Below are 24,534 nucleotides of genomic sequence, written 5' to 3' on the forward strand. Positions count from 1 at the left end.
CTTGGCCTGAAAAAAAAATTCAGTCAGAAGAATTTTTTTCACTTTAATCCCTGTATATGTAATGGACTGGAAATAATAGTTTTTGTAAAACCAGTGTATTTACCCTAGTATTTAGGTTATAGACAATGTCTGTATTTGGTATCTGACCCATGTCAGGAATGTAATAACGGTGTATATTAATTTAGCCCGGCTTCCAGAGAATATGTAGTTTTCTTGTTATCAGTTCATGTTCTGATATAACCAAATTAACCTAAAGTTGAATATGGCTTTAGTCTGCCTTTTTACTCTCTAAGAAGCTGATCTCATTGTGTGTGTGTGTGTGTGTGTGTAGTTAACCATATCTGATCATATTTAGAGCAGACCGCCAACCTTGAAGTACAGATAAGTGTTCTCTGCGTATGTGTGTGAATGTCTATCTTTGCAGCTAGATGCAGAGAGAGAGCTCTAGGAGGAAATCATCATTTGCCTGTCCTTTGCTGATGTCCAGGGTAACAGATATACGTGTCTGGAGAGACCTATTGCGTCTGACCTCTGATCAATTGTCACCAAATATAATCACTAGAAGATATGCTTTGAGTTTTACATCCATGCGTGGAGATTTTCTAAGTTTATCTACCAAACAGAATCTTGCTTACCTATGTATTGACGTAATTGGTGACCTCTGTTAGAGTATAACCATTGGTGTCTAGAACATGGATGCAGAGCGGCCTACGAAACTCATCACGAGTGTGGAAGCTGAATTGCAAACGTTTGAAGGAGTGGTAGCCGATCTGACCATATCCTTCCTTCTGATATTAATTATTTTATTAATATTTCTTGTGTGATTATTAATCAAGTTATTGATCAGTATTTAACCTCCAGGTTGTTTGATGATTGATTTAAGAAGTAGCGCCATCTATATTCGTATAGATTGAAAAGTGCAGTGCATGTATTCTTTAAGTGGTAAGAGTAAAAGGTGTGAACACATGCTGAGTGTATTCTTTCCTAGGGTCACAAGGCCAGGCTAAGGGGTCAGGATGACCTACCATCTACGTGAGCCACGAGTGGCGGAGAGAACTGTTCCTGTTCTAACCTATATTTCTCTTCTCCAAGATTTATGGCTGCATAGTATGTGTAACCAACCATACTGATAAGATGCTCGCTAGAAGCTAGAAAACCTTGAGATACAGATAAGGGCTCTGTGTGTATGTGTGTATGTCGGCATTTATTCTCTGTGTTAGATGAAGACTGTCTCCTGACGCCATCCTGATCCGAGCTGAGGTGTCTTCTTTATTTGATGCCTACAATAATCATTTGGAGATATGCTGAAGCGTTTACGTCCATATGTGGAAACTGTCTAAGTTTATCTAGTTTTTAGAACCCATCAGAATGTGGCTGACCTATGTATTGCTGCAATTAGCATCCTCTGTCAGGGTATAATTGTTGGTGATTTTGAATTGTAAGGCAGAGCGGCCAACGAACTCCATTCCAAGTGTTGAAGCTGTCCTCTGCGGATGAAACTGCAAACTATTTCTTCAGTAAATTTCTTTAATTCATTGCACCTTTGACTCCTGGTATTTGTTCATCATACCTGGTTCTTGGGTTTTAACTGTAATTCCCCAACACCCTCCTGTGTCGGCTCCACCTCCAGCGCTCTCCAAAGCCCACTCCTCCAGAGCATCAGCCAGAACCAGCCTCTACTTTCCCCAAGGATTTTTTTTTTTGGGGGGGTGGTATAGTATGGCTCCAGCCATAGAGGCCGGGGCGGGGGCTGGGGCTGCAGCCTCGGAGGCGGTCCCGCCATGGCCCCCAGAGCGCCCTGTATCATAAAAGATATTATTTCAAGAATTCCTCCTTTCCTTGTTCCAAGAAAAACGTGACACCTAACAACTGAATCCAAACTTAAATTTAATTTCTGTTTATTTTTAAATAGAACAATATAAAACACAAGTATCAACACTCAACTTTAAAAAAAAAATTTATGCAAACATGTAAAGTCTCAAATGCTCAAAATAATTAAAATTATTGAGTAGCGTAAACTTAATTTTCTGATACAGTTCTACTAACCTAAATATTTTGAGTTTATGTGACTTTTTTATAGTTTTTGAGTGACTTGAACTGATTATTTTTAATTAACTGAAACAATTTGCTTATTAAGTAAGTGCCACTTAGGTGTATAATTTAACTGTACTTATTTCTTGTTGTTTCAACATTGTGTGTTTGCTTGCGGGCATGTGTGTGTAACCAATTGTTTGTAATTTTTAATTAAATTATATGTATTTAAATAATTTAATATTAAAAAAAATACTTAATTTTCCTAATAATGGCTGGGTCTTCATAAATTCAGCTGTAAAATATTTTAGCAAGAAAAATATTCAATTCACTCTAAGCACTAATTTTACATACATGTACAGCTGGTTTAATGTGAGCACAAAGAGAATATTAAGGAATCACTGCTTAAGATAATAACGTAAGCAATTAGCTTATGAAACAAAAACTTAAGAAGATCGTAATTTAAGAGCTCAAAATTGTAACTTCAACGAACATCTAAGTGGGTTCAACATTAGAGGTTTCTTTATATGGCAGGCAGGAAAAAATATGTTTGATTAAAAAGTTACGACTCGGTTGACATAAGGGTCATCATTTTATTGGCTTACGAGGCTCACGTGCCCCAAGGTCAACGTGAGACTTGCGACGTTGTGGGAACGCGCAACACGTGGATAACTTTTAAGTTACGTTGGCGCCACAAGTGACTGCAGTGCAGTGAGGAGGATGTAAGCTTCAAGCTGTCGGCAGTTACCAGCAACGTCGGTGTCACGGTAAGTGTTAAATGTGTTTTTTATCTAGTGAACAGTTGCAGCAGTTTAATCAAGACAAAACTTTAAACAGCGTTCGTTAGTTACGTATATTTACATTCAAAATTCATGGATGTCTAGCAAGGAATAACCGATGAAATAGGCCTAATAAAAACAACGAACGACGAAGCATATGTTACACATCAGCTAACTTATATAATTTTTCAAACGGACCAGTCTGTAATTCCGCGGGAACAATTTAGCCTAACGTTACATTTGTTTTAAAGACATTAGGCGCTGAGATTGTTACGTCCATGCGTGACACGCGATTAAAATAAACATCCATTGCTTATTCATTGCTAATTTTGTCTGGTGTGCACAAAACTAGATAACTTGGACAATATACTTTCCCCAATGTGTTGGCGTGCCACTGATACGCACATTAGGGAGCTGGAGAGCATGTGCCATTGCAGAAATGTGCCAGTAAAGCCTGTAATTTGGCAAAATGATATAGAGCCGTTATGTGTTCAAGTTTTGACTGATGACGTCGGTTTAGAAATATAAAACAGCGCTGAGATGTCTATATGAAGAGGTCCACATTTATCATTTTCCTGCTTAATATTTAAACAGCCTTGTCTATTATATAGTACTCCGCTCTATGTTTGGTGTAACATTAACATACATTTTTCTATCTGTACACATGAAAAAACACATTACACCGAAAACAGTGTTAGTTGTATTCTCTGGTCATGACCATGTAACCTGTTAGTTGACTTGTACTTAATAATTAAACTTTTTTGATGGAGCTATACACTTTCTAACATTAATTTTGTTTTTTTCTTTCAGGTTGTTGGCTACAGTATGATTTGGCAATGTAAGTTGTGCTCAGCTTCTTTTACTGACAGATTGCAAGTATTTAAGCACTACAGACTTCAACACAGTCACTTTTCCAGTGTAAGCCCTCTTCCATGCATCTATAATGATTGCATGTGTACATTTAAGACACTTAATAGTCTTAGAACTCATTTGTCAAGATATCATACTCGCCAATTTGGCAGTAGTGCAGAACACTCTCAGCAGGCTCTGTTATTTAAATGCCCTTTATGCCCATTTCAGCAGCAATTTTCTGAATCTGTTCTTTTCTGCCATCTTAGAAGGCATTTAAGAAATCATGAAACGGTGGCTTGCCCATACAAGGATTGTAGCTTTACCACAAATGTATACTCTTCATTCAATTCTCATAAAAGTAGATCACACCAAGCAAGTGTTTCATCAGACTTTCAAAATGACATTGTCAGTGAAGTTGGTCAAGCCAGTATTCCTGCAGTTGATGGTGATTTGTATGAAGAACCTCCAGGCACAGATGAGGATCCAGTGGGGGATGATGGTCAGTGTGACACTGACGAACTAAAAAAACATCTCAGAATGAATTTATCTTCCTTATTTTTGAAGATGCAGGCAATCCTACATGTCTCAAACACAGCTACCCAAGAAATAGTGGAGCATTTAAATCAGGTCTGCTTCTTATCTCAGCCTTTGATCAAGGAGGCAATTAAAGATATATTGCAGAGAAATGGTTGCAATGTGGCAGAATCTGCACTGGATGAAGTTGTAAGTGCTGTTATGGATTCCAATGTTATATTATATAGTTATATTAGTCTGTCTTTGTTTTAAAATGTAGGTGTATGCAGAGTTCCTACGAATTACAAACCAGAACCTGCCCAACACATTCTACTCAGAGCTTGACCGACATCTTCCTAGACTGATGACCCTGTTCAGACAGAAGGCAGGCAGAACCGGGAAGACATCAGATGCTTTGACTGAAATCCTAAAACTCCATGATGAACAGGTAAAAATATTATCCCTTTTTTATAGGTCTAATTCCTAATTAAAAGTGGAACATTGGAAAACATTTGAAAAGTTTGATGATTCAAATGAGCTTTGAATACAACAACTTGTCCACTTTTTTTTTTTGGTATTTGTCTGATTTTGTATATCTTGTGTTGTTTAACATTAAATAAGTTATGTACAATTCTGTTTTTATCGTTATAGGCGTTTCATGACATACACACAAAGCGTGTTACTGTTCTTCATGCCCTTCCTGTGTATTTACGTGAGGACGTCTCTGAGTTTTTCAAGACCTGCACAGTGAGTTTTTTTGTTTTTTTTAATCTCACAACCATATTAAGTAAACAGTTCATATGAATACAGACAGACATACACGCTTACCCTTGCTCAGTCTTTCAAATCACATAGTTTGTGTGATTTGAAGAGATTTGAAGCGATTTGTTTTCTTTGACCTTACTGTAAAAAAAAAAAAAAAAACTTTGGTACTAGATTGCTTTAAACAAAATAAAGCATTTTTATAGGTTTTTTTAGCATAGTATCAATTTCTTGTTTACTGGTAGCTTAGCTGGGTCCTGTAGAACACTGATCTTCTGTTTAAAATCGTCATACTGTAGTCTGTTCACACAACAATCAAAATCATTAAACTTTCTGTCAGTTGGTCTGAAGCAATATTGTTTGTTAAATCTCATGACTAACTAAATGCCTTTATCTTTGCACTAAACCTGCTGTAAATATTTTTGTCAAAAATCTTAATAAAAATCTTTAATCCTTTTTATATCTATTTTATTTTACAGGACACATCTGATGAGCCAGAGCTTTTAGATGTTGCAGTGGCCCTCCTCGCAGTCGTCAAAGATAATGACACAAGTCCAGTTCACTTCCAGCCTGTGAAAATCTCTGTTGTCATTGAAAGCGAGATTGTGGGCAACCTCCCCAGATTTGCTGATGCCTTCCTGGTAATGTTTGGACTGATCTATGCACTACACCTCAGCTATCCCAGGGGACTGACCAACACTTTTGAATTCATTCAGAAGATTTTACTTGGTCTTGACGATGGTAAACTGTCACCCAAGTTACAGAGTCTCAAAAATGACGATGCGCATCAGAATAATTACTAAGGCCTGGCAGTTCCTCTGTAGTTCAATGTAGGTTATTTCTGTGAAAATAATATTTAAAATGTTTCTGCACCAATTGTTTTTTTTTTTTCCCACAATATGCAGTGTGCCTTTTGTATTTATTAATGTTATTTGGCATTAATACAGCTCTTGTTCTTGAGAGTTGTTAAGTACAGCTGGGTAGTACTTGATAAATGTACAGGTATTTTAGTTTTAAATGGTACATGCTGTTGTAAAGTTTCATGCAGGTTCATAAATTTGTAATTTTAGAGGTGCTATTTTAATCTGGTGTTCAGGTTTTAGCCTAGTGCATCTCTGAACTGTTTTGTTTCTGTCTTTTAAATTAACACTGCAGTGTTAAATAGAAGATGGCAAGAATTCAGTGTAACTCACTGTAACTTAAACTGTTGAAGTTGTTTGTACTCAAAATATTTGAGGCAACGAGTTACCACAAAAATTGAGTTTTTAGGCATATGATTTTGAGTCTTGTGTGTCAAAGGTTTTGAGTTACTTGTACTTGTAAAACAAATGACTAAGACTAATAAATATTGAGTTGATGCTACTTAAAAATGGTTCTTTGTGTACTTATTTTTTTTTGTAATGTTAACTTAATACAATGAGAATGGGTAAGGAAAATTTTAAGTTGCTATAACTGAAAATATTTAATTTGATTTGATTAATTTAACTGTAATTAAAATGTTTATGTAACATGTAATCCAAATATTTAATCTTTGAAATATTTTTTTTTTAAGTTCATGAACTTAAAAAAATTGAGGCAACGAGTTACATCAATTTTTTTGAGTTCTGCTTACTAATTTGGTTTTACAGTGTAGACTTAATTTCTCTAGTGAGCTAACGAGCTGTGGACACTGATGACTTGCTGAGGTAAATGAAATGCTACATGACATTTTATTCCCACATTGTTTTGTTGATATCTTTCCGCGGTTGAAACACTGATTGAGCGATTACATGAGGCATGAGATGTTGGGTGCTTCTCAAACGGAAGGTTGCATGCTTCCTAGTTCAGTCCTTCAAAGGCTTGCAGACTAGTGTCCTCCTCAGCATTAAACGCTGTCTAGTAAGTGCGCCTGGCTATGTCACATGTTCCCACCCACTAGGTCACAGCACAAAAATAAATATTAAAACTTAATTTTGAAGAAGTAAGTTTTTGTATTAAAAATCTTTATAATAACTGGCTTTTAATGCAATGCGGTGAATGACAATCAATTAATTTATACCAAAACAAAACACTTTTTGTCTTACATGTTAAAATGAAGTCAGACAAGCTCAGTGAAAACTCATTCTTGCATGCATCTCAAACGAATGGCTGCGTCCTAGGAAGGCTGCCTCCGCTGTGACGTCATCAAGTGCTGCCAAAGGCCATCTCAATTTGAAGGATCCTTTGTAGGCAGTCTTCATTTAACGCCCTTCATTCGGCCTGTTCTGCAGGATGGATCAAGTGTATCCTTCCTCACATCCTGAGGTACCCAGAATCTTCTGCACGCATTGGGGACACTTCATTTCCAGAGATATCGTCGACCTGATTGCAAAGACACTATTTAAACTGAACTGAGCTGGATGATGACATCACTCAATTCAATAATGAAATGCCTTTAACTGAAAATCTTTTTTTTAATCTTTTAATTTTACATTATTGACACACTATTTTCCTTTTCTGATATTGTGCAGTTGCTTTGACACGATTTACATTAAAAGCGCTATATAAATAAAGGTGACTTGACTTGATGTTAAGACCTCTTTTAAGAGTTAAGATGCTTTCTGAATTACTTTTTTTCTTTACTAGAATCTTTTCTTTAATTTTAAGAGGAAACACCCATATTTCTAAGAATTTTCTTAGAATTGTGTTACTAGGAGCAACTCTTTTCATTTATTTTTTAATTATTATTATTATTATTATTAATTCAGCTTTACAACCAAACAAATTACATAATCACATTCCAGAATAAATCCAATCTTATTCAGCCTTGGTTGAGCATAACCAAAAATAGAACAACAACAACAAAAAAGCGTCCAAATAAACCAAACGAAATCAAAAAGAGAAATAAGAGAAAAATAAGAACATAAGATGCTTCAAAAAAATACAACAAAAGGGCTTTTAAATTAAATTATACAAATCCAACAAACAGAGAAGTCAATTTATGGGCTTTCTTATTCTGAGCAAATTTGAACGATAACTAGAAGCAACTCTTAGCACTAAGATTTTTCATCAGTACGGGCCCAGGACTTTTAATTTGTTTTGGCGATGTGGCGTCAGCAGGCTGCGCCGCGTGATGCGTCTGGTTTGGGCTGAAGAAAGGTTTGTTTTAAGCATAGAACACATTTGAAGTGTTTAAATTAATGTAAACCGGTCAAGAGTTGTAACATTGTAACAAGAAAACTAGTTATCAATTATTGGATGTTTAAATGTAACATCGTAATGATTTATTTAATATTTATGACGGTATTTTGTGAGAAGCAGAAACATTACGTCTCGTTTCATTCCCGTTTGTTTTTATTATTTAATTCCATAATTCACTGTTTCAAAGCCTCCCCATCCCTGTACTGATGACAACTATTACAAACCACCTGTCAAAGCTGTCATTTCTGATATGATATTAACAATAAACACATTTCAGCTGTATAAATATGTGTAATCTTACTCGTTATTAGATAGAAATGGAGATATGGGCACAGAATGCTTTTGTTTATTGTGGGTTCAATATAATATTATTGTATTAATATGATCATTAAAACCCCGGACTGCTTTTAAAACAGCTTTGTAACATAATTCTGATACAAGTTTGAGAAGAGAACATAAACAAGCTGTGGTTCACACATATTTTTAACATGATTTGTATTTATTAATATGAGAATGTATTTAATATTTTCACTAACAATCTGTATACTATATATATATAATTTACAGTAGTCAACATTTGACGTGGATCAAGCACGTTCATCAAAGTTGTCATATATATTATCGTTTGTCTAATGTATTGATTTCATAGCAGGAGTAATTTCACGCGTGTAGTGTGTTATAGAGCATATGTGTGTGTGGCGGATTAACGTTTTTCAGATTACATTCTGGTCAAAACAATCCCACACACTTTAGGCTACATATAAACCGTATTACTTTAACATGAATAGTTAGGATGTGACTATTTATTCTCATATTAAATATGACACTGTTTCCAAACACAGAACAAGTCCTGCTGAAGCGACTGAGATCCACGTGAATATTATAAAGATGGCGTTTATTAAGGAGGAGAATGAAGACGTTAAGATTGAAGGAGCATTCGGAGTGAAGCAAGAAGATACTGACACACAAACAGGTTGGTTTCCATTCTCAAGCCTGAACTTAGTCATGATATCCTTCTGAAAATGTCAACCTCTACAGAAAGGAATGATTTTTTGAGGAATGTTGAAAGAATGAATATATAAGTGGGCTAATTAAAGAAGTTTTAGTTGACATGCAGTGTCATATCGCCTCAAGCCCAAAATATACTTGTTTTTTACGCGTACATTTTCTTCTTTTATTTGGATCCACAAGACAAGCAACAAAAACAGAATCCAAATACCTTGGGAAGTCAGTTTGCAAGATGACAGGTTCACATGGCTAACATTCACAAGTCCTTAACACTCAAGGATAGACCAAACAGCTTTGTTTCCATATTTGCATACTCCCTATAATAACCGAAACTGAACACAATTTAGCAAGTTTTTTTGCTTTCTTTTTTTAAGTAAGTAAAATGTATTTATATAGCACCTCTCACAGACAAAAAGTCACAAAGTGCTTTACAATAAAAAAGAGAAAACAAAAACAAATACCACCATACATCACAAAGATTAGCTTTCAGACCATTTTGCTAGTTAAAAGCTTGTACAAAAAGATATGTCTTTAAGTGTTTTTTAAATGATTCAACAGAGCACATAGTTCTCAATGACAAGGGGAGAGAGCTCCAAAGCCTTGGAGCCATGACACAAAAAGCACGGTCACCCCTTGTCTTTAAACGTGTTCTGGGAATAGTTAAAAGGTCTATGTCTGAGGACCTCAAAGACCGACCAGGAGTGTGTGCATGTAATAGATCATGAATATAAGAGGGTGCCTGACCATGCAGGGCTCTATAAGTAATGACCAAAATTTTAAAATTTACTCTAAATCCAATGGGAAGCCAGTGAAGGGCCTTAAGCACCGGGGTAATGTGCGACCTCCTTGTTGTCCCAGTCAAAAGCCTTGCAGCAGCGTACTGTACAACTTGTAATCGATCCATAGAAGATTTGTTCAAACAAGTATACAGAACATTGCAATAGTCTAATCGTGTAGAGATAAATGCATGAACAAGCATCTCCATCTCTTTTTTTGAAACCATAGATCTGATCTTCGCAATGCTCCTAAGATGTTCTCTAGAGGCACATAAGTCTGAAGTAATGAAGTTAGGTAAAGGGGTGCAGAGCCAGAGGTGGTTCTGTAGGCAAACATTAATGCCTTGAATTTAATGCGAGCAGCTATTGTAGCCAGTGCAAATTGATGAACAGAGGCGTGACGTGCATTCTTTTCGGCTCATTAAAGATTAATCTTGCAGCGGCATTTTGGATTAATTGTAGAGGTTTAATAGAATTGGCTGGAAGACCTGCCAAGAGAGCATTGTAATAGTCAAGTCTGGACAGAACAAGAGCCTGAACAAGGAGTTGTGTTGCATGTTCCGAGAGAAAGGGCCTGATCTTCTTAATATTATATAATGCAAATCTACAGGACCGGGCAGTTTCAGCAATGTGGTCTGAGAAATTCAGCTTATCATCAATCACAACTCCAAGGTTTCTGGCTGTTTTTGAAGGAGTTATGGTAGATGAGCCTAACTGGAAGGTGAGATTGTGATGAAGCGATGAGTTAGCTGAAACTACAAGCAGTTCTGTCTTAGCTAGGTTAAGTTGAAGGTGATGGTCCATCATCCAGCAAGAAATGTCTGTTAGACACGCTGAGATGCGAGCAGCTATTGTCGGATCATCAGGATGGAATGAGAGGTAGAAGTTGAGTGTCATCAGCATAGCAGTGATATGAAAAGCCATGTTTCTGAATGACAGAACCTAGTGATGCCATGTACATAGAAAAGAGAAGTGGTCCAAGAACTGAGCCCTGAGGCACCCCAGTAGTTAGATGTTGCGTCTTGGATATCTCACCTCTCCAAGAGACTTTGAAGGACCATGATATACATATACATACAGTGGGTACGGAAAGTATTCAGACCCCCTTAAATTTTTCACTCTTTGTTATACTGCAGCCATTTGCTAAAATCATTTAAGTTCACTTTTTTTCCTCGTTAATGTACACACAGCACCCCATATTGACAGAAAAGACAGAATTGTTGACATTTTTGCAGATTTATTAAAAAAGAAAAACTGAAATATCACATGTTCATAAAAATAGAAACATTATTTTTTTTTAGATTCTGCATGTTCTAATGAGTGGTACTGTTTCAATCCAGAAACATGTTTGTGTTGCCTGATAATATTACTAATAATATTACTTTTTTTGTCTCTTAGAAATGCATATTTGATCGTAATAGTAGCTTGAGTTAGGATGCAGATGCAAATTTTTGTTCATTATCAAAATCTGTAGGCTAATATTGGTCAATTTTAGCAACCTCATTTTTATACAGAGAAATCAATTATTATTATTATTTTTTAATCATTGGTCTTCCATAGTAGCATACATTTAAATTATGATAATCACAGTTAAAACCATAGATATAGCACCGCAAAACTGTATGGTTTTTAGGTATTTGTGTTTAAAAAAACAGTAGTCTAAAGACATTTCGTTTAAATGCACACATGCTATAGCCTTATCACAAAAATACTGTATATTCCATTACTCCTTTAATAATTTTTTTTTATCAATATATGTATTATTTTCACATCAACAATTTACAGATTTAGAACAGTTTACAAGTCATTCTTTTCTAACCACCCTTCCTCCCCTTCCCATCCTCATTAGACAGAGCACATAATTGGACATTATTGCGAGGCACTAAGCTGCTATTTAAAATAAGAGGGAAAAATATAAAATAAATAATCCTTTAATACATTTAATTCATGTCTACATTAATAATATTGTAAAATTTGACATGAATATCCCACATTTCTGCCACAATACCACGGTGCAGTTAGTGTTACTATAGTCAGTCCATGGTAAATGATGGCGATTTGCTGATTGAAAAACCTTCTGACTGTATAGTTGCACACAGTGTTTCTCCTGTTAGTCAGCGCTTTCATCTGGCTTTAACATCACTGAGTCATTAACGTCACTTCAGACTAGATCTCACAGCGCTGTTTAGTGTCGCGTGATCTGCTCTAGTGAGTTTAACTTTGATCTGAGCGGATAAACCAGGGGTGTCAAACTCATTTTCACTGAGGGCCACTTTAACATTAGGGCTGCCATCAAAGGGCCGGTTATAACCGTAACACTGTACAAATGTTACCACTCCTTAACATATTGTTAAATAACTGTCTCTTTATATTATTATTAGCTACTTATGTAAGTTACAAATATTGTATGCTTTTGCATAGATGTAAAAGTAAAATGTTATTGCTCTGTTATTTTAACATAAATCCTTTGAATTTATTAAGAAATCCACATTACTCCATAAATCAAAGTAAATAACAAAGACAAATATCACATTAACTTGCATTACATTAACTTTGTTAAAAACCTTTTTGTTACATTTATGGTACAACAAATAATTGTGCACTGATAAAAACCTGTGACAGATTTTGCATTTAAAAAAAAAAAAAAAAGAGCCCGGTCTCATGAAATGCGTATCGATAGCACAATTTCTGTTTCTATTTGGCGTGCGATTTATACGCAGAAATTGACTTTGGTGTGCATATGATACGCAATCAATGCTTAAAGAAGTGGCCATACTCAACCCCACTCCCCCACCCAAAAATAAATAAATACAAACTAAAGGACTTTTTAATTTTCAGAATTTGCAATGAAAGTATATAGTGCCACAATAAATAAGTAAATCAATGAATGAATTAATAATTGTTTGCAATTCACATTTATTTGTATAGCGCTTTTCATTATACACTGTTGCAAAGCAATGAACATTTCTACATTACATTTAGTAGTTTACAGCACAAGTCAATCTGCAATACCAAACAGGAACACAGGGGGACGTCAAAAGAGCATTAAATGAGCTACCTTGACCTGACTGTTGCAGAATTACTAAACCACTGACTACTGCGTAATCTAAAACGCCTTCAGCCAGCATCAGTACAAACCACTCGTGCTTGTTAGCCAAATAGCTTGCTGAATATTTATTTATTTTTTGCTGACACCTGTACGTGAGTAGCTTACTGTTATCTCTGTCATCTCTGATGAAATCAGCCGTGTTTTCTCTGCATTAGAGCGTTTTTGAACTAACTGTTTGAATGCATTCACTTTCTGAATCCTTAGACATTCCAGGAGTTTACCGGCTGATCTGATCGCAAAAAAACTGCTTCTTTTCAATTTTATAATTTGTTTTTGTTAAAATTTACTGATTCAAATTAGTAATTATTTTACTACTCTGTGCTAGGGTGACCACCTGGCTATAGATCTGTTTCAGGACAGCAGATGTGATTTTACCGGACAATGCGGGACTCGTGCGAGACCGATGCAATGTCAAGTCAAGTCACCTTTATTTATATAGCGCTTTTAATAATGTAAATTGTGTCAAAGCAACTGCACAATATCCAAAAAAAAAAAGGAAATAGTGTGTCAATAGTGTCAAATGAAAAAAGAAAAAAAATTGCAATCAGGTCGACGATATCGCTGGAAATGAAGTGTCCCCAACTGAGCAAGCCAGAGGCGACAGCGGCAAGGAACCAAAACTCCATCGGTGACAGAATGGAGAAAAAACCTTGGGAGAAACCAGGCTCAGTCGGGGTGCAGTTCTCCTCTGGCCAAACAAACCAGCAGTTCAGTTCCAAACTGCAGCAAGTCAGATTGTAAGGGCTCAACTGGTTCCAGTGGTCTTTTGGTAATTGTGTATGTTGTCTGAGCGTTGGCATCCTCTGAGGTCCTCTGAGGGGTTGGCATCATCTTTTCTCAGGTGTTCGGTCATCTCAGATCATTTAAGGGTTGGATCCAGACTGAAGCTTCTGTCATTCCTAGTTACCACGGGATGTTAATCAACAGAGAAACAAATAGAGACATAATTAGCGTAGCTGCTGTTCCATCTAAGCAAAAATGATTTGTTCAACCCAAGCTAAAGGATAATAATAATGTACATTTGATCAGATATAACTGCAGTACAAGATTATAAGATGCATTATGTGAATGCTTGGCTAAAGATTGGGGTGGTGATGGCGCAGTGGATAAGACACATGCCTTTGGTGTGAGAGACCCGGGTTCGAATCCACTGTGAGACACCAATGTGTCCCTGAGCAAGACACTTAACCCCTAGTTGCTCCAGAGGCGTGCGACCTCTGACATATATAGCAATTGTAAGTCGCTTTGGATAAAAGCGTCAGCTAAATGAATAAATGTAAATGTAAAGAGATGTGTCTTTAATCTAGATTTAAACAGAGAGAGTGTGTCTGAACCCTGAACGTTATCAGGAAGGCTATTCCAGAGTTTGGGAGCCAAATGTGAAAAAGCTCTACCTCCTTTAGTGGACTTTGCTATCCTAGGTACTACCAAAAGTCCAGAGTTTTGTGACCTTAAGGAGCGGGTTGGATTGTAGCGTGGTAGAAGACTAGTTAGGTACGCAGGAGCTAAACCATTTAGGGCCTTATAGGCAAGTAATAATATTTTGTAAACGATACGGAACTGAATAGGTAGCCAGTGCAGAGACTGTAAAATTGGAGTAATATGATCATATTTTCTTGACCTGGTAAGAACTCTAGCCGCTGCATTTTGGACTATCTGTAGCTTGTTTATTGAAGATGCAGGACAACCAGCTAGCAGTGCATTACAATAGTCCAGTCTAGAGGTCATGAATGCATGAACTAGCTTTTATGCATCAGAAACAGGGAGCATGCTTCGAAGCTTGGCAATGTTTCTAAGATGGAAGAATGCTGTTTTTGTAACATGGGAAATATGATTTTCACAGGACAAGTTGCTGTCTAATATAACACCCAGATTATTGACTTTAGAGGATGTAACAGTGCATCCGTCTAGTTGCAAATTGTAATCCAAGAGATTCTGTGTACTGTTTTTTGGTCCAATAAGTAATATCTCTGTCTTATCTGAATTTAATAGGAGGAAATTATTGGTCATCCAATCTTTTACATTTTTTACACAATCTTTTAGCTTAGTTGAGAAGTTTCATCTGGTCTTGTTGAGATATATAGTTGAGTATCATCAGCATAACAATGAAAACTAATCCCGTATTTTCTAATAATATGTAAATACTGATGTACATTCGTTGGCATATGCGCCAATTTATGTTTCTGCCGGTGGATGCCCACACTCCAGGTTGCGCTTATGGCAACATTAAATTCAGGAGAGAAGATCATTTTTGAGCGCACACATGTAACGTCTGACGTTTTCTGTGAGAGTGAATGAATGGGAATCCACCTGCGAGCAGAGAGATTTATGCTTGTGCTCTTGCAGGCTGTAATGAGCTCTGGACATTTGTCATTAAAATAACTCCATAGAAAAAGGAGAAGTCAGTCATGTCTGAAAGCTTCCATCGATTTTTAAAAAATTTGTTAAATGAATGCAGAATGTCATGTTTTTCCGTCGGTGGTGCTCAAGCGCTTGATGAGGTCATCAACGGAAAATCTCCACACCCTAATCCTAACCATTTTGTATCTGTGCACACCAAAGTCAATTCCTGCGTATAAATAGAACGGCAAATAGAATCTTGTGGTATTGATACGCACTTTCATAATTTACGATATAAAGCAGCATAGAATGTTTTAGTATTTTTCAATATGAAAAGACATCATATGCTCTTGCGGGTCACATACCGGCCCGCGGGCCTTGAGTTTGACACGTGGAATAAACGGTCTGTTTCGTTCCGCTTTTGGCACATAAACATCAAACATTTATCAAATTCTTCATATCGCTTTAGCGTTTTAAAATGATATCGCGATAATTATTGATTTATAGCCCAACCCTACAACAGTCCATAAAATAACTGCATTTTTTGCCGTTAAACATCAGTAGCTGGCTTGACAGATATGTGGGTCGCTCAAATCAGAAAGAAGGTGAAGGTTATAATTAAGATGATGGATGAGTGTAGGAGGTTATATCTCAAGCATGCTTGTTTGTAGCATGTGGATAATCAATATTGATTGGGTGAATTCATGTTTTAAGCAGTTTATTGTACAGGTAGTTAATATCCGCTCTAAACTAATGTGCAGCCTGCTACATTGCTGCACACACACAACACACAGCTCGCACATAACGTACAGATTGTGCACACATGGAAACATTCAGGATTGCAGAAAATGATCAACACTGTCCTGTGACTTATCAGCTTAAAAATGTGAAAGTTACAGCATATTATTTCTGTTTCTGAAGTAACTACGACCCCCAGCTTCGCTATAGTCGAGAGACGCTGCATAGACAAGTGAGAGAAACATTCATTTAATATAGACTTGGGCTAATTGTAGTGTTACAATAAACAAAGTTAACACTATTATTCTACTATTGTGTATTTATTTTTCGTTTAATATAAGTTAGTTCTGAACAGAACTTTGTGATATTTAAAAACATACTTAAATACTTTAGCAAATTTGGTCATGGAGCGAAGGCAGAGCAGTGTTTCTTATCAATTCAGTGAGCAGTGGGAAATGGTAAAACCGGTGCGGAGTGATTATTGAATGCAGAAGCCCAGTCTATACTTCTGCGTCGAACCTACGGCGTATCTGACGTGCACCTCTGACGTCAATTCTACACGGACCGCAAGCGCTGTGATTGGTCTGCTAGAACCCCTCCCTCCGTATGTACTTGAGTTCAAGATTCAAGAGTTTTATTTGTCACATACACAATTATACAGAGTATAACCAGCAGTGAAATGTAGGTCAGGTCCGCTCCAAGGACAGTGCAATTATATAGAATACAAATATTAAGAAGAAACGTAGAAAAAAATAAAAAGAATAAAATAAAAGATAAAAAATATAAATATAATTTTTTAGGTTAGATTAACTTTATTTGTATCCCGTGGGAGAAATTTGGCTTGGACAAAGGGCGTGCTGCATAGCATAACATAAACATAAAGGACATTTTAAACATGTATAGAAAATACTCAAAGTGCAGTACAATTTAACCAGATGAACTTATGTAGGTAACACTCCCACCCTAATCCCCCCCCAAACCCTCAAAATACATTCCCTTTTGACCATTTAAAAATGTAACTGACAACGAAATAAAAGAATATTTATACTTAATATTTTATTTCCCAGGGAAAGCAAGAGCTGATAAAATGTAAAAACTGTAACTTGAATGCAATGTAAGTCGCTTTGGATAAAAGCATCTGCTAAATGCATAAATGTAAATGTAATACCTATTGTACCTGCACAATGGGACCCTAAACCTCCTCCCTGAATTAATCAGCCTATACTCAGGGTAAAGCACATGTGTTTTGTCAGATAAAATACTTCTAGCTTGCATATAGCCTGCTCAAACAACTCCTGTGGATTAAGGGGAGCAGGAGTACCCATAATTTTGCCCACTGTCCTAACTAAGCTGGAGATCTGTGCTTTAGATTTAACTGTTAAATTACCGGTGGTGGTGATGGCGCAGTGGATAAGACACATGCCTTTGGTGTGAGAGACCCGGGTTCGAATCCACTGTGAGACACCAATGTGTCCCTGAGCAAGACACTTAACCCCTAGTTGCTCCAGAGGCGTGCGACCTCTGACATATATAGCAATTGTAAGTCGCTTTGGATAAAAGCGTCAGCTAAATGAATAAATGTAAATGTACCAAACCAGCTAGTCATGCCATACCTAAGTATCGATTCAATCGCTACTCTGTAAAAAATGTTTACAAACGCCAAAAGTCTGCGCAAGAAATGAAGGTGCTGGTGAACTCTGGTACAGACACGTGTCACCTGTGTACGCCAGCCCAAATCGCTATCAATGTGAACTCCAAGATATTTAAATGAGCTCACCTGTTTGATCTCATGGCCACAGGGCCATAATCCCCTACTGAACCAGGGTCCACCAGCATTTTCAGTCTTACTTATGTTAATCTGCAATTTATGTGCATCACACCAGGCCACAAGTTTTTCTACCGCTGCGTAATGGGTGTTCAAATTGGAGTTTTTTGTGAGTAGACTAAGTAGAACAGTATCATCGGAAAATTTCACTATGTAATGATTTGGCTCCACACTGACACGGTCATTTGTATAGTATGTAAACAAAATTGGCGAAGATACACACCCCTGAGGGACGCCAGTGCTACATACTGCTATGTTAGTTAAAGCAGAATTAAACCTCACTTGCTGTGGCCTATCATACAGAAAAGAATGATACCACTTAATTAAAAAAGGATTTACCTTTGCCTGAGCTAGCTTTCTAAGAAGAATGTGTGGCTGTATTAAATTAAAAGCTGAACTGAAGTCAATAAAAAGTAGTCTGGCATACGCAGTCAGACATTTGAGATGCTTCAAAATAAGATGCATAATTGTTGCAATAGCATCACTTGTACTTCGATTTTTTTTGTATAAGCAAACTGATATTTATTAATCAATGGCTCCACATCTGTACGTAACTCTTCTATCATAAGCCTCTCAAATGATTTAAAAACATTGGAGGTGAGTGTCACCGGTCTGTAATCATCCCCCTGAGGGCACACCTTTTTGCGTACTGGGATAACTTTTAAAGAATCTTTTTAAAGATTTTTTCCACAGTACCGGCACAGTATGAGTGTCTATAGAAAACTGAAATAGTTTATGCCACGCAGGTGACAACTCCTCAGCAAAGGTTCTTAACACAAACACGGACATATTATCTGGGCCTGTGGCTTTGTTAGAGTGTATAAAGGCCTTAGTAACAGCATGTGGTTCAATTACAATTCTGTCCGAGTTCATATCACAAATTACATTCTTTAAAACTGCCATACATTCCTTAGCATTGTCATTATCTGTATCAAAGCACAAGTAGAAATTGTTCAGTTCATTTTACAGTGTAATACACTGCTGTGCAAAAGTTTGGGATCAGTAAAGTTTTTAAAGAAGTTTCTTATGCTCATCCAGGCTGAATCTATTTGATAAAAAATGCTTCATATTATTTCACAAAATAATATCGTGAAATATTATTGCAATTTAAAATAAATGTTCTATTTTAATATTCTTTAAAATAAAATGTATTCCTGTGAAGCAAAGCTGTATTTTCAGCATCATTACTCCAGTCTTCAGTGTCACATGATCCTTCAGAAATCATTCTAATATACTGATTTATAATCAATGTTGGAAACAGGACCCAAAAAATATTAAGCAGTACAACTATGATATTTTTGATAAATAAAAAGTTAAAAAGAACCGTGTTTATTCAAAATGGAGATTGTTTTTTTTTCTTTAAAGAAACTTTTAAAAAGTTTAAAGAAAGTTAAATAAACTTTATTCAGCAAGGATGTGTTAAATGGATAAAATTGATAGTAAAGACTTAAATTGTTAGAAAATATTTCTGTTTTGAATAAATGCTGTTCTTTTTAACTTTTTATTAATCAATGAAAAAAGCAAAACAGGTTCAAAAAAAATATTAAGCATGCTAAGCAGCACAACAGTTTCACTGTTGTAAATCAGCATATTAAATCAGCAAAACTCATAATAAATCAGCATATTAGAATGATTTCTGAAGGATCATGTGATACTGAAGACTGGAGTAATGATGCTGAAAATACAGCTTTGATCACAGGAATACATTTTATTTTAAAGGATAGGTATTAAAATAGGAAACCGACACTAGAAATAGCAATATTTCACAACATATATATATTTTTTTTAATAATAAATGCAGCCTTGATGAGCAAGAGACTCCATTAAAAACAAGGTCAATTATTTATTAGGTTTATAATATAGGCCTAACATAATATAATATCAAAACTAACTAAAGCATTCAAACTGATAGAATAGAACAGAATAGAATAGAAAACAAACTGAAGCAAAATAAACTGAGATCTGTTCAAGTAAAAAAAAAAAAAAAAAAACGTGAGCATGAATTCTTATATAGTTATCTAAACATCGCTATGAAGTACAGTTTGCCCCATATACGTGTGTGACTGTAAATGTCTCTGAGTTTTGTTACCTTTCTGTGTGCATCCTCCGCTATTTCCAGCACTTAATCAAGCCACTCTTCTTTAAAACATGGACATTTTATTTCACATGTCATTGTGTTTGCATTGGTTCTCATGTTGAGCTCTATCGTCCGCAACCATTGTAGTATTTGGTTTCTATAGAGCCTCATTTGGCGCACATTTTCTTTCTATGAAACCTGCAAACCACATTCACCGGTTCTAACTCTATTAGCGACATCAACTCTATAGCGGTTTGCCTGAGCATTGCGACTCTTTTGGATTTACTAGAATTCAATCGTGGATTTCCCGATTCATTTTTGCGTGTGCATGGCATATTATTTCTTCTGCACGGCCTCTGTGGAAGAAGTGCGTGGCCGCGCGTGCATGCAGCTTAGAGGGAACATTGTTAATAAGTGGACCTAATACAGAGCCCTGATGTACTCCGTACTCTTAATTCACACAAGTTGGTAGGGATCCGATAAGTGTTGTTTTTTTCTGTCAAAAGATCTAATAGCACTAGAAGAGAAAGAACTTGGATAAACACAGTTTATGATCAATTATGGGGCTTAATCCTGACTGAAATTGTTCAGAAATATGCAAAACTGTGCATAGTTGAGATGACACAGTTTTTCTTATATATTAGACATAAATGGAAGATTTGAATTGGCATGTAATAAACAAGGTCTCCTGGGTCAAGCGGTGTTTGATCAAGTGTTTGGTAAACAATGTGGCCTAGAGAAAGTGAGGAGTTAACAATATTGTGACAAGGTTCTTAAAGTTCTGAAAGACTTCTTTGGATTGAGCATTCATGTTGATTTTGATGTTTTATGTTGGTCTTCATATATGTTGCTTTGGGTCTATGTCATGTCTAAAAAATGTGTATGCCTTGTTTCACTTTAGACCTGATGGTGCCTAAAGAGGAGACTGAAGAACTGAATGAAATGGAAGAGAAAGACCAGACACATAATTTCATGACTGGAGAAAAATCCCACACCACACAGACTGAAAAGATTCCCTCACGAAAAAAGACTAAGTTGACCGAATCTAAATGTTCTTTCATCTGCCCTCAATGTGGAAAACGTTTCACTCAAAAAGCAAACCTTAAAGTCCACATTAGAAGTCACACTGGAGAGAAGCCTTTCACTTGCAGACTGTGTGGGAGGAGCTTCTCACGAAAAGAAAGTCTTAAGATTCACATGACAATTCACACTGGAGAGAAGCCGTTTGTATGTTGTCAGTGTGGAAAGCTTTTCAGATGTAAGGAAATCCTTAATTCCCACATGAGGGTCCACTCGGAAGAGACCCATTTTAGATGTCATCAGTGTGGAAGGAGTTTCCGTTTCAAAAAAAACCTCAATACTCACATGAGAGTTCACTCTGGAGAGAAGCCTTACTCATGCCATCACTGTGGAAAGCGTTTTGTTCATAAAGTAAGCCACAAGAATCACATGAAGATTCACAATGAAGAGAAGCCATTCATGTGTGCTCAGTGTGGAACAAGTTTCAAGTATAAAGCAACCCTTAATGCCCACATGAGAGATCACACTGGAGAAACTCCGTTCACCTGCAAACTGTGTGGGAAGAGCTTCTCGCATAAAGGAAATCTGAATACTCACATGAGAATTCACACCGGAGAGCAGCCATTCACGTGTGAACAGTGTGGAAAGAGTTTCAGACGTAAAGAAACCCTCGATTCCCACATGAGAGTTCACACTGGAGAGAGCCCTTACAGCTGCAATGTGTGTGGGAATGGCTTCTCACGAAAGGGCAATCTGAATACTCACATGAAAATTCACACCGGTGAGAAGCCGTTCATTTGTGACCAGTGCGGAAAGAGTTTTGGACGTAAAGAAACGCTTAATTACCACATGAGAATTCATTTAAGAGAGAACAGTTTAACATGTCATGAGTGTGGAAAGAGTTTCACAGATAGTAATCTCCTTAAGAAGCATGTAGTAATTCACATCGGGGATAAGCCTTTCATGTGTTATTTCTGTGGAAAGACTTGTAAAAGCAAATCAAACCTTGAGAATCACATAAAGGTTCACACTGGAGAGAAGCCTTTCACCTGCCAAGAGTGTGGAAAAGGTTTTACAGTTAAAGGAAACCTTCACATTCACATGAGAGTTCACACCGGAGAGAAGCCTTACATGTGTCTTCAGTGTGAGAAGAGTTTCACATATCCAAAAGACCTGAAACGTCATATGCAATTTAAATGTGAAAATAAAACTGCTGTGTTCTGAGTGTAGTAAGGTTTACAAAGTGGAACATTTTCAGAAATCACCTGCACATGTGAAAGGCTTATCTGTCAAGCTCCTGAAGTTTGCAGACGACACTACCGTCATCGGCCTCATCAAGGACGGAGACGAGTCTGCTTACAGACAGGAGGCTGAGCAGCTGGCTGTCTGGTGCAGTCACAACAACTTGGAGCTCAACACGCTCAAAACAGTGGAGATGATAGTAGACTTCAGGAGGAACCTGCACTCCCCCCACTCACCATCACGGACAGCACTATGACTGCAGTGGAGTCATTCAGATTCCTGGGCACCACCATCTCTCAGGACCTGAAGTGGGACAGTCACATTGACTCTATTGTGAAAGCACAAGTAGAAATGTGCCAGCTGAGGAAGTTCAACCTGCCTCAGGAGCTGCTGAAACAGTTCTACTCTGCAATCATCGAGTCTGTCCTATGTTCTTCTATAACTGTTTGGTTTGGTTCAACTACCAAAACAGACATCAGAAGACTACAACGGACAGTTAGGACTGCTGAGAGGATTATCGGTGCCCCTCTGCCCAGCCTCCAAGAACTTTACACCTCCAGAGTGAGGAAAAGGGCTAAGAAAGTCACTCTGGACCCCTCACACCCAGCTCACTCTCTCTTTGTACTGTTGCCCTCTGGCCGGCGCTACAGATCACTGAGCACCAGAACAGCCAGACACAAGAACAGTTTTTTCCCCCAGGCCGTATCCCACCTGAACAACACATAACACACCCCGGTACTGTACATCTGTAAATAACCCATCAAACCTTCATCTGCACATAGGACACATGCACATTCACAGTTCTGTCTATGGTCATGTCTCTTTTCTGTATATTTTTATTTTTATTACTATTGTTATTCTTAATTATTGTATATTCTCTTCATTAGTGTTCTTTATCACCTTAATTATATGTTGTCTGCACTATGTTTGTACTTTCTGTACTGGAAGCTCATAACACCAAGACAAATTGGATTTATAGTATTGCATACATGTACATTTAAAAAAAAATGTATAAAACAAAAATAAATTTAAATTAAGAATTTTGCTATGCATTTGTGTATCGGAGTTGATTTGGGATCATATGTTAGGATATCTCTGTTGCTAACTTCATATAGACGACGCACCGCGGTTGGTTACAAAACGCTGTGCTGCAAAATATAGTCGGGTAAAACTGTTTAAAATGAGTTAACTTTTAAAAATTTTACAATCCCACCAATGACAAACATACTATCATAAAACCATGCATTTCCACCTATCTTACTGTGCTTTCCTCTCACCCATCAGAGTACCTCACACAGTGACGAGACCACGTGGCTAATGCCTGACTGGCTCTTCATCCATTGGCTAATTGACGACTCGCGTGCATACATCGCCACCTTTGGGGCTGCTCAATTATATTTAACAAAGAGGGACTCAAACTGGGAGGAAAAGAAGTATATATATAAAGAAAGTAGTAAACAAATATATATATAAATATATAGTATGAAAACACAAACACCACACTATTTGAAAACCCTATGTTTTTTTGACGTTTAATACCAAGTTAACGCAGTGTGTCATTATATAATTGTACATCAATTTTTTAAAAAAAATTTTATAAATACATTTTTCTCTCAACATTTAAATTCTTAGTCGCGAGCCAAGCGGGTCTATATAAGCCGGGTCTATATAAGCCACCGCGCGCACAACCTGACTCTGAGTGACATCCCAGCAGCGCGTTTTCCTCAGGTCAATTACTTTTTACTTAACCAATTTAGTTAAATTACTTTTTAAAAGTATGGGCTGACAACAAAAGTAAATGGCATTTCAAACTATAAAGTAAGAAATACAATTTAATTATAAGTAATTATAATAACAAACGGTCCTGAGGGAACAGTTGGTTTTTCTGAGGAGAATAACCACTAAAATAAATAGAAGGCTTTTTCACTCATGAAACCCATAAAATTGTTATAAAAATGTGACTGTCTTTTCCGGTAAATGTAGCACATCCCACACAAAGAACGATTTTCCATCTTTTTATATAAAGTCCGCTCATCAGCGCCGTTAAACACCGTTAATGCCGTTACAGCAGTGTGACGTCACTGCTAATGGAGCCAATCCGCTCCGTTTGAGATCTGTTATGTTAACGTTACTTAAAAAAAGACCAATTATATGTTAGTGATGTCTTAATGAATACATAAAAGGGTTAATTTAAAAAAATAAAAATAAAATAAAATAAATAAATACATAAATAAAAACTAGCATCCTGCATCTTTGATTTGCCAGATTCATCATAACATACTAATTGAATTCTTGATATCATG

At 36.7% G+C, this 24,534-nt stretch overlaps 2 protein-coding genes across 3 annotated transcripts; both read left to right on the forward strand.

Moving 5' to 3' along the window:
* Positions 1-2,721: 2,721 nt before the first annotated feature.
* Positions 2,722-6,302, forward strand: LOC306882447 (uncharacterized protein). 2 transcript variants are annotated; one of them, XM_079437062.1, is made up of 6 exons: positions 2,722-2,798; positions 3,621-3,648; positions 4,022-4,161; positions 4,456-4,623; positions 4,827-4,922; positions 5,417-6,302. In XM_079437062.1, exons 2-6 carry the CDS (start codon positions 3,636-3,638, stop codon positions 5,738-5,740), a joined length of 741 nt encoding a protein of 246 aa, XP_079293188.1. In that variant the 5' UTR covers positions 2,722-2,798; positions 3,621-3,635; the 3' UTR covers positions 5,741-6,302. The 2 variants fall into 2 exon arrangements, with proteins under 2 accessions (XP_079293188.1, XP_079293189.1); XM_079437063.1 differs by having other exon boundaries at positions 3,621-4,161.
* A 1,617-nt stretch (positions 6,303-7,919) lies between these two features.
* Positions 7,920-23,282, forward strand: LOC306882199 (uncharacterized protein). Its single transcript, XM_079436678.1, has 3 exons — positions 7,920-8,054; positions 8,939-9,069; positions 20,871-23,282. The coding sequence occupies exons 1-3, from the start codon at positions 8,029-8,031 to the stop codon at positions 22,211-22,213; spliced, it is 1,500 nt and encodes a 499-aa protein (XP_079292804.1). The 5' UTR covers positions 7,920-8,028; the 3' UTR covers positions 22,214-23,282.
* Positions 23,283-24,534: the final 1,252 nt, after the last annotated feature.

The sequence above is a fragment of the Barbus barbus genome, assembly GCF_936440315.1.
Source record: "Barbus barbus genome assembly, chromosome: 16".
NCBI lineage: Eukaryota > Metazoa > Chordata > Actinopteri > Cypriniformes > Cyprinidae > Barbus > Barbus barbus.

Excerpts from the sequence above, each read along its gene's own strand:
- LOC306882447 (XM_079437063.1), top strand. The coding sequence starts at position 3,946 with ATGAAACGGTGGCTTGCCCATACAAGGATTGTAGCTTTACCACAAATG. Across the intron at positions 4,624-4,826 it reads TAAAACTCCATGATGAACAG|GCGTTTCATGACATACACAC; the intron begins GTAAAAATATTA and ends TTATCGTTATAG. Across the intron at positions 4,923-5,416 it reads AGTTTTTCAAGACCTGCACA|GACACATCTGATGAGCCAGA; the intron begins GTGAGTTTTTTT and ends TTTATTTTACAG.
- LOC306882199 (XM_079436678.1), top strand. The coding sequence starts at position 8,029 with ATGCGTCTGGTTTGGGCTGAAGAAAG. Across the intron at positions 8,055-8,938 it reads CTGGTTTGGGCTGAAGAAAG|AACAAGTCCTGCTGAAGCGA; the intron begins GTTTGTTTTAAG and ends TTCCAAACACAG. Across the intron at positions 9,070-20,870 it reads AGATACTGACACACAAACAG|ACCTGATGGTGCCTAAAGAG; the intron begins GTTGGTTTCCAT and ends GTTTCACTTTAG.